At 39.8% G+C, this 10,440-nt stretch overlaps 2 protein-coding genes across 2 annotated transcripts in view; one reads left to right on the top strand and one right to left on the bottom strand.

The window, feature by feature from the left end:
- Window positions 1-5,909: 5,909 nt before the first annotated feature.
- On the bottom strand, window positions 5,910-10,402 carry LOC135206960 (fibrinogen-like protein 1). The gene is made up of 6 exons (XM_064238519.1): window positions 9,779-10,402; window positions 9,338-9,436; window positions 8,292-8,436; window positions 7,843-7,945; window positions 7,427-7,560; window positions 5,910-6,370 (listed from the first exon to the last, which is right to left on the bottom strand). Exons 1-6 carry the CDS (start codon window positions 10,340-10,342, stop codon window positions 6,168-6,170), a joined length of 1,248 nt encoding a protein of 415 aa, XP_064094589.1. The 5' UTR covers window positions 10,343-10,402; the 3' UTR covers window positions 5,910-6,167.
- Window positions 6,266-10,440, top strand: part of LOC135206968 (zinc finger protein 62-like) — an 80,680-nt gene continuing 76,505 nt past the window's right edge. The window contains exon 1 of the mRNA XM_064238577.1: window positions 6,266-6,395. The gene's annotated coding sequence lies outside the window, so the exon portion shown is untranslated. The remainder of the gene's footprint in view (window positions 6,396-10,440) is intronic.

Below are 10,440 nucleotides of genomic sequence, written 5' to 3'. Positions count from 1 at the left end.
TATGGATCAATTCTGCTCTAGTTCAGCTTAGTAAAAAGTCTACTGTAACTCCGTAAATAGGTTTTTATTCTGTCCTCCTATAATTGCTAAAAGTATTACATACTGATGAAATACTCATTTTGATTCTTTGCACACAATGAATGACATGTACGAAAGGTTTGCTAAACATATTAAATAAATTAAATAATCAGTGTTTTCTTTGTACACAATTAATTTTAATAAAAAATCACGTAAGGGCTTGCTAAAAATATCCAATACTGAATTATATTATCACTTTTTATTTGTTTGTACACAGGCAAAAAATTTTCAATAAAAACTTTTTATATATTTGTACACAATGAATGACAAGCACCAATCAGGAAAGGACATCTGGAAGGTTTTATGAAAACGGAATCAACCTCAAAAAGGCAATTTTTTACTATAGCTTATCAGGTACACCTTGAAAAACAACCGTATTCAGATTAGCTACTGACAGGATGAGTTTGTCATGTAACTATATTTGGTTACAGTAGGCTAACTTAGATCACCAAAACAACAAAACCGTAGGTTTCCTCAGGTTTCCTTAAGGGCACATTAGCTCTTGAAATAATTTAATGAATGAAGCTGATACTGTGTCGTTGTAAATAGTAGGGACTATATCAGTCTGCTTCCTGTTCATGGCCTAGTAATGATCAGTATATTGCTTTTATACAACGTCCAGTAATGTGCATTACTACGAAATAGCCAATACCCAGTAATGTGCATTACTACGAAATGGCATATGTACATAGAAATTTGTATTGTAAGCCTACTCCCTCTCTCTATCTTCCCCTACAAACAGGTCAGATATCATCATTTTTACCATCTTGTATATCGTTTGATTCATCCCATGAGTTATGGCAACTCTTTATAAATGGCTTTAAACATGCATTTTCATGTATATAATTTAGAAATTCGCGATGTGAAAATATTTACAAGGGGGGGAAGCCAATAACACAATATATTTCACGGCGTATCTCATTTGAAGAATATATTGTTGTTAAATTAGTGTTGCATTATGTTTAGATATATCTGATTACAATGTAAGCTATATGTCATACAAGCCGTAAACTGAAATTGAGAAGAAAGTATTTCTTCGACATCGTGACTGGCGGCAATAATGGATATAAGACTGAGGAGGGAGCTAAAAGGCGTGGCTTGTGACGTCATGGATCAGCTCCAAGCGCTTTGATTGGTCCTAATTTTCCCCATCCCTAAACTCTTCCAGACTTGGGAAATATGCCCCCGGGGGGTTGGGGGGGGGGGGATAAAACTCGTATCGCTTACGTACCTTTGCGTTCTCAAATGATTGTAGCGTAGCAGGACTCGTTATGAAAACTTGGGCAAACTGAATCCAGATAAAAAAAAGTCACATTGATCTTGCCTAGATAGTGACCCCCAAGGATTGTAATCCAGTATGTATCCACGTTTGCGTCGTGTTTAGTACAAGCCCGTTGGGGATTACCGTAAAACATAAACAAAAGACTGTAAATATCATAAAGAAATATTGTCCAGTTTTCCCCGTGACTTTATTACCGGCCGCCATGAATTAATGTGACTTCTTTTTCCCTGTGACTTTATTGCCGGGCAAAGTATGTTGAGAACAGAATCTTGCAAAGAGTGGAAAATCTACTGATTCAGCACTTGGAGTCTCAATGACGGCATGCTAATTTTGTGTAAATCTCTCTCCATAAACTTCTGCCCATAAAAAACATTGTTTTCTAGTCTCACTGCTGCCACGTTGCTGAAGGAGCCACAAAAGTGGTTAATGCTTTATCGCCAGATTTCAGCAATATGCGACGGACACGATAATAGCCATAATGACTGGCCGACAGGATTCCCATTTCCCAAGGTCACGGGGACTAAAAAGCCTCGGGCTATGAATTCCTTCATACCTTATAAACACAACCTCCGACTCTGGGGTGTGGTGTAAGATGTTTGTTGCTAATGCCAGCAGTGTTCATAATCCCTTTTTATCTGCTGTCGATTCTAGCGATACAAATAGAGATATAGCACTTGATGAATCACAAATAATGTATTGAAAATTAGATTTACAACAGCAAAACGGTAGAAACGATAAGGTTCTTCTTTCCTTACAATGGTCGTCTAATATTATCTATGGCATTTTGCATTTATAGTGAAATTTGCATACAAGCAAGACTGCACCACTGTAAACTATTATCGCCCCACAATAAACTATCTAATAAAACTGGTAACTGTAGGCTTAACTTTGCGTCACGTACCACAAATAAGGCTCTGAGACGGTGGCCGGGAAGCCACTTGAAAGAAATAAGGTAAAAATATGCTGTTCCGCCTTCCCTGTCAAATTGCATCATCATCCTCCGATAACGATGACAAGTTGGGAGGATAAACCACACTCTCTTTAGAACCATTTTCGGTGGGAGCGCTTTTCTCGGTTGTCCTTCAAAGATCTTCTTCTCCTTCTATCAAGGATGTCATCACATTGTTACCCTGGTTGTTGCTGTTATTACACTTCTTTTACCGGTGATGCTTTTGTTGTTGTTGTGAGATTAAGATGGAGTCTAGCAATCTTGTGTTCTTGGTTTTTTAAGAGATTCAGTGAAAGGTTAGGTCTCAGAGAGACAAATGATTTGCAGTATTTTTTTCAATTTCCCGTAGATATTCTAAATAGAGGCGATTGCTCGAAAGATCTTAGGTAGGCAACAGAGCACCTTCAGAAGTTCAGGTGATATTAATCGACAGTTCAAATTTGGGTATCAGGGTTGAAAACTGTTTGGAGTTTCGTATCAAAATAAAAATTATGACGTTGTTACTGAATCAAGTAATAAGATAGTAATAATATGATGGTGATTTGGGTAAGAATCCTACATAATGAACAATGCAAATATAAGGAGCAGTATTATGATGATACTTGGATAGATATTCTTGATCTCGTACGATACAAATAAGTGGAGAAATGAAAAACAAGCTACGAGTTAAGGAATTCGACTCAAATATGATCTCTGCTTCCTAAAGCTGAAAAGGAAATTGCTTGCATATTTTTGTTTTGCAGCCAAAGGCCATCATTTTTGTAGAGGATGCCGAAAGAGATGACACAGCATGTAAAAACGGCTTGTCAGCAAGGAGACCAAAGATGCTACATCACTTCTAACTAGAAAACAGTCTTGTATGTTCGCCGGATGGACTTCCAAGGCCAGGGACGACACGAGAGCCTCAGGGCACTAAAACCGAAGTTACTTGGTCCTTCGAGGCAAAGGAAAGTCATCCTTAAAAAGTACAACCTAACTTGGGTTGCACTGAGTCAGATATTCGTAGAAAAAAATCCTCCTTAGCAGGTACACAGGAAGTCAAGTGCCTAAATCACACCACGGAAATACATATTGGTACCAAACACTGGTTTTGAATACACATTTCGAAACACTTTTGAAATATTTCTCATGAAAAAGGAAATGTGTACATCCTCCTGGGCGTCAGTTGACCTATGCCATGTGAATGGGTCAAGGACTTTAGCCATGGTACAAAATAATGAAGGTAATCTGCCTTTCCACAGCAAAACCTGACAATGACGCGACGGAAGCCACTGGAGTTTGTTTTAGTTCATGAGCGTCTGTTCTAAACCCTATATACTACAGATATGAGAGGGTAGTTATTAAACGAATATTTGCGAATCACATTCTCATTTGATAAATATTTATCCAAAGAATACGAGAAAACGGAAGAAAAGAGAAAGAATTGGTTTTGGTTGTAAAAGTATTAAAGCGATTATTACTTGTGTCAATTTGAGTTCGTGGAATAATAACATAAACTACAACGTTTCTATAATTAGTCTTGAAAAGCAAAATCATAATATAAAGTACACAGTTCAATAGAGGTAGTAGTAATAATTAACTGCCTCAGTGAAAAATCTCATAAGAAAGTCTTCGCTCGTGAACACTTCGATGACAAGGGAGCCTCAAAGGCAAGAGAACAATTATTCTTCACATAATAATCATCGGTAAGAATTCAAATCTGACTTGAATGAGATTTATTCTTATTTCATCGTTAGCTTATAAAATATTCTCATGACAATTGAAGTGGCGGTAAACATGTCTTTGTAGTCAGTTACGTTAAGTGATAAATGCTGAAAAACCTACGTCTGTGATACATAGATTTTCATAATTAAGATGAATTGATGTCATTTTATGACTGGTGGTAAATACGTTCAAGACAATTGTACATCACACTTTTCTTATGGTTATGGGTTAGAGAGTCTTCTCCTTACTTTACAGTACTTAACCTAAGTTCGCATGGGCAATTCCCAGCTGAAGTTTGGGCATGGGCATGAATGATAGCGTACTATCTACAATGGTAAGAGAGATTATCTGATATTTCGTGTGTGTCTGACGCACACTTCTATCCCGCCTTCCCGAGCCGAAACATGTTTGGTAAATTGTCCCATCATGCAGAGGATATGAGCAATGACAAGCTAGCCCTACAATAAGAGTGTAGTCATGATTTCCTGTTAGATATTGCCGTGAAGAGACGAGTGCACCAAAGTCTTTCTTCGACTGAATTCCACTGCGTTCCCGCCACAGGAGTTCTAGACAACTTGGCTGGCAACAAACGAGCGATGGTTCTTTGAGAATACGATCATACTTTTCAAAAACTACATTCGTCCGGGTCGTGGGAGATTCATCAGGGTATAGTTTCAGACTATAGATTGTATTAGACATGTCCTATCGGGGCGAAGGAATAAATCTAGAGCAACTAGCCAGCAACTATGGTAGATTCACATCAACCGTGCATTTGATGTCTAAGCCAGTCCCTTACGACGCTCATGATTGGCTATTGATAAGCCAATCACAGGGCTGGAAACTCTCAGTCTCTCGAGAGAGTTCACATGGGTAGGAACTATGTTCCACCTCTCCTGAGAGATACGTCTTTCAAAAGTATCCCTCAGGAGAGGTGGAACTTACATCCTGCCTCTGTGAACTCTCTCGAGAGACTGAGGGTTTCCCGCCCTGTGATTGGCTTATCAACAGCCAATCAGGAGCGTCGTAAGGGATTGGCCTAGGCATCAAATGCACGGTTGATGTGAATCTACTATAGCAACTAACTAGCAGGGCAGCTCCTGCTAAAATGCATGAGAAGCCGCAATCCCACCAGGTTTCTCTCCCTTATCCTCGGCTAGATCATTCGCCATCATGCGTTCTTTAGGTTCAATCGTATTTATTGAGTTGCGTCCTCGTTGTTCAGCACACCGTAAGTAGTGATGTTCTGTTTCCCGACCCGCGGCGAGTGTTAGTTCGTGTTTGCTATGTATTGAAACAAGTTAGTCAGGGAATCTCTTAAGGGCCACGTAGTCCTCTGTAAAGTCAAGTGATGGTGGAAATGTTGTAGATTCAAATGTTAATTTCGTATAATAAAACCTCGTAAAAATTGCGTTTTGCCTAATTTACCTGTCCTTAAGGTAGGTCAAAACTGCCATTAACATCAGGCCACCGGTATGCCCGCAGTGAGGGTTTTCACAATAGATATGAGAAACGCCGCGTCTCTCTTTAAGGTTGAAGCTTTCTGTCCTGGAATTCTATAAAATGTTTCCACCTCTTTCTGTTTACTATCAAACATCACAGACGAAAACCCACGAGTCAGACTAGAGAGAAATTACTCGTGCTGGGTCTTATACTACACGCAGCTTCAAGAAATTCGGGAAATCATTCTTTATATTCAACAATTCTGCTTGCGAGTGACAGACAAACAAATATGCAAATAGCGATGAAAAAATGATTTTGTGGCGTTATTAAAACATTTCTTTAGCTAAAATCATCTGATCTGCCAAACAATGGCAGATACCTCTCTCATCTCTTTTTCGACGCTCACCCGTTTCATGATGGTTTTCTCAGGATATGCAACAAAATAAACAACGCAAATTGTATCAATTATCCCGTCAATGGGCTGGTTTATTTCTACTGGCAACAGCTTCAAGTACATCAAAATATTTCTCATAAAAATAACAGACAAATGCACCACTCATTATCAGTGTAGTACAAAATCAGATTCTACAAAGCATCTTACAATATCTTGTCAACATTAACAAAAAATGATCGCCCGACAGATGTTATTGGCGGCCAACTAACTAGCACCCTAACAGGAAAACCAAGAGGACTACTTGTAAGCATTTGAAATCACTAAATTGTCGTCACCTCGTGAGGTCTGATCGACATGGTGAAATGCGAGAGGTAGTTGTAGTGTCCTTTCCACTTTCGCCACTCCATGTACTGGTCGGATTCCTCGGTGTTGTTCGGCAGGGAGTAAAGGGCGGTTGGGTTGGCGAAGTAGCAGAAGTCGTACCACCATCCGCCACCTCCCGACCAATTGGCGCAGTTTCCTCCTGTCGAGGGAGAAGTACCAAAATTGTAAGTAATGTTAAACACTTATAATTATTATTTCAGGCCTGTACCGAGGTTCGACCCACCAAAATTTCTGGAAGTCCACATTTTCTGTGACTAGCCTTTTCATTGAACTGTAAAATTCTGTTAACCAGTCAGTACTTTGAATAACATCTAATCGGGTAGAAGGGCATAGACAGCATACCCAATTTTTCTTCGTAATGTAACTAAGATAACATTTTCAAGTATTTAATCTTTATATACCTATATATGCAATAGTATTTATAGAAGAAAATGTCCAGTTTTTGGAAAAAAGAACCCCCGCCCACATAAAAAAAACTGGGTACGGGCCTGAAAATAGTATTAGTATTGTTAGTGTGAGCACTATCATTTAGAACAATTCGATAAGGATGTTAACATGCCAAGAAAGTTCTCTCGGCATCAACAGATTGATTAAGGTGTTTTGTAGACTCACTTCAAACTGCCTTGAATATCGACTCCTTACCTTGCAAGGAATCTATCCCCTGCCATAATGAAGAGTTACCAATGGCTGTAACTTTCAATTCTTTAAGGAAGTGCTTGAGCAATTGGTGTCAACATACAAAGGAAAGTGAGTAAACGATCACATAAAACTTTCACGCTTTTCAAGACGAGCGATATTGTTTCCAAGTTCTATTTTCCTCGAATGAACATTAAAAATTAAGTTCTGGTTCGCTATTAGTTTATTTGGAGATTCGTCTTCTAATATTGTGGTTTAGGAAAGTGCATTTGACGTCTAGGCCCGTCTCTTATGAAGCTCCTGATTGGCTGTTGATAAGCCAATCATAGGGCTGGAAACACTGTCTTTCTTGAGAGTTCACAGAGGCAGGATGTATGTTCCACCTCTCCTGAGGGATAAGTCTTTCAGGAGAGGTGGAACATACATCCTACTTACGTGAACTCTATCGAGAGACTCAGCCCTGTGACTGGCTTATCACAGCCAATCAGGAGCGTCGTAAGGGACTGGCCTAGGCGTCAAATGCATGGTTGATGTGAATCTACTATGATGATTTCTTTACCTGAGGCTCCGTCATTGTCGTCGTCATAGGTAGTGAATTTTTTACCGTTGTGGTAATCCATGGCGTCGCCTGCTGTGCTCGATTCATCGTAGTCTTCTACCCGTAGGCGGTATTTCTTCCAGGAGGGGGCAACCCTGGAATCGTACGATTAATAACAATGGTATGAAATCTAATGGCTGTTATAAGATTTTTTTAAATCTGGTTGTTTTAGACATTGTTGGTAGTAAAACGTGTTTTTTAATATCTGTATTTACAATTTTACATGTTATAATATATGCATATACTTACAATATCTACCTACATACATACACAGATAATATATATGTATGGATACAGGCTAGAAACTTTCTTCCTTTTTTTAGAAACAGTCCTGTTTATGCTCTCCCTAATTTTGTAGCGTCTCTCTCTCTCCTTACCTGAACGTGTCGTACTGAGCGAATGCCCAGTCCTCTTGCGACGCCATCTCGATCCGAAGTTTGTATGGCTGACGTTTCGTCAGTAAGTGAAGAGTCTTTAAGCCTAGTGATGGAGAGTACCTGTTAGTTTCTGCTCCGCATCCTTAGATAAAAGGCTAGACAGTCTCTTTACAAGAAAAAGCTTAGAAATGTTGAAAAAAATGACATCCTTGTTTATTCCACGGAAAATTTTGACAACATAATGTCATGGGGATATCCAAGGCGATTTTCACATATAGACAAATAAGCAAAAGCAACAATTCTCAAAACATCCGAAATTAATCGGTCTACAAACGCCTAGCGTTTTATAGGTCTAAGAATGTCGAAAAAAGTAAAATACAAGTGGATATCAACAGCTTTTTGGTGAAGTCACTAGCAATTGTGAAAAAATAATGAAACGAGCAAATTACCAATCCAGTATTCCCCGTAAGCGTCACCAAAACCATCTTCGTATGATTCCCAGTTCCTTCGGAAGTCCAGTTGCGCCGTTGAGGGCATGCGACGAAGGATGACGGTCCATCCTCCGCCATCATGGTCCTGGTTACACCAAACATTCTGGGGACAAGATGAGCTGAATTAGGTTGTGTCACGCGAAATTGCTTTCAAGTTGTTGTGGCAGAACTGATGTACTACAATAGAAGTTTATAGATGTCCGGGTGTTTGAGAGAGATTTCCATATCTTACTTCACTACACAAACCCGTTGTCCAGAAAGGGGTTGGATGGAATTCAGCTTTATGCCCAGAGACATCCACGAACTTGAGTGACTACTATGCCTTTGGCCGCTCGCTACAACATTTGGCGGCAAAAGATACGGTCCCAGGTTCGTATGAGACCGCTATTCTTCAAAAGCTCTAAAGATACTGATAGAAGCCACGACTCGTGCTCGCGCGCTGACGTTTTCGGTGAGTAATTAATCAACATTTTAAACAGGATCCATACAGAGGTTCCCGAGCCCTATCAGATGATCACTACGTCATGGGTTAAGGATGAATGTAATGAGTAGTTTGTGCGAACTAGCATTACCACAGGGTTATTTATATTAGCAATATTATTTTATTATTTCAATTGATTTAAATAGGATTATTAGTATGGAAAAGTGTCGGTCGGAAAGTTTGATAGCTCGCATAAACTGCCTTCTTGTTCTTTGAGAAATTAGAGTCGTGAAACGTATGGGCTGTGATACAAGAAGTCCCGAGCTGGTTATACATATATTATGTATACATATACTGCACACATAGATTGAAGTTTGCTTCTGTTGAGAGATTTTAAACGTAACACGTAAACATTTTTGAGTATATACTATATATATATATATAATATATAATATATATGTGTGTGTGTGTGTGTGTGTGTGTGTATATATATATATATATATATATATATATATATATATATATATATAGTATATATATATATATGTATGTATGTATGTAAAGAATCAGGCTGGTGACTAACCTTCCCAGTTCGCTCATGGCGATCAGGTCTTATTTTAGTAACTCCAGTGGTAAAGTATCCTTTGTAGAAAGCATCGGCGCAATCCCTGGGCGCGTTATCCTGCCAAGAGAAAAAATGGGCTTCCAGGCACATATTTTTCAATAAGCCTCCTATACACACTTCTTATGTTATATTTAACTAAATGCTAAACTTTTTTGGTTTTGTTAACAGTGCTCTACTAAGGGGTACAAACTTATAGTATAAAGCACAATGAATATATATATATATATATATATATATATATATATATATATATATATATATATATATATATATGCTATAACTGAGCAGTATACATAACCCTTTAGAGAAGAATAGTGTGTTAACGCATTAGATACATATAAACATTTATCAAAGACAAAATGATATTACTCGGTAAAAGTAGTGAAAAACGTTCTTTACCTTAATCGTCGTTATCGTAGTATTTGAATCTGTAGCGTTTTCGGTCAGCGTGGGCTGTATGAACGAAAAGTTTCCCAGTTGGACCTTGATGTCCTCGATCTGCTCAGGGGTGAGAGCGAAAATCCTGTTCAAGATTTGCAAGCTCTCCTGGATGCGCTTCATGAACTGACACTGGAGGTTGACGGCCGTGTTCCTGGTGGCGTTCTCTATCTGATCCTGGAAATCGTCGAGGGCGGGCAGCACCTTGCCGCTGAAGTCGCCGGTTCTGTTTTCCAGCACCTTGTTCAGGTCACCCGTCAGACTGTACAGACCGGAGAGGCTGGAACGGATGTGTCCGACCAGCTGGTCAGACAGATCGACGTCCCCGCCGCCGGACCCTTCCTCAGGGTTCGTTTCGTCCTCGTCGTCGAAGAATCGCGGTTCGCTTTTCAGACCGAGACGGACCCTCTCTTCCGTCTCGCGGATGGTGTACGTCAAGGGGCTCGGTGACCCGAGAGTTCCCCCGGGGCTCTGGGCGACGAGCAGAAGCAGCGAGAGCGCCAGGTAGCTGCAGCTGAGATTCATGCTGGCTAGACAAGAACTGCGGCCGCCGCCCGCGCCGAAGCTGAGACTGTCTTGCGCCCAACTTACGCGTGGTTGACCTTGGCAATGAATTTGGAAAC

This window comes from Macrobrachium nipponense, chromosome 11 (assembly GCF_015104395.2).
Source record: "Macrobrachium nipponense isolate FS-2020 chromosome 11, ASM1510439v2, whole genome shotgun sequence".
In the NCBI taxonomy this organism is placed as follows: domain Eukaryota; kingdom Metazoa; phylum Arthropoda; class Malacostraca; order Decapoda; family Palaemonidae; genus Macrobrachium; species Macrobrachium nipponense.
This window is presented reverse-complemented; position numbering and strand designations above follow the sequence as displayed.

Excerpts from the sequence above, each read along its gene's own strand:
- LOC135206960 (XM_064238519.1), bottom strand. The coding sequence starts at position 10,342 with ATGAATCTCAGCTGCAGCTACCTGGCGCTCTCGCTGCTTCTGCTCGTC. Across the intron at positions 9,437-9,778 it reads CTACGATAACGACGATTAAG|GATAACGCGCCCAGGGATTG; the intron begins GTAAAGAACGTT and ends TTCTCTTGGCAG. Across the intron at positions 7,561-7,842 it reads GCTCAGTACGACACGTTCAG|GGTTGCCCCCTCCTGGAAGA; the intron begins GTAAGGAGAGAG and ends GTACGATTCCAG.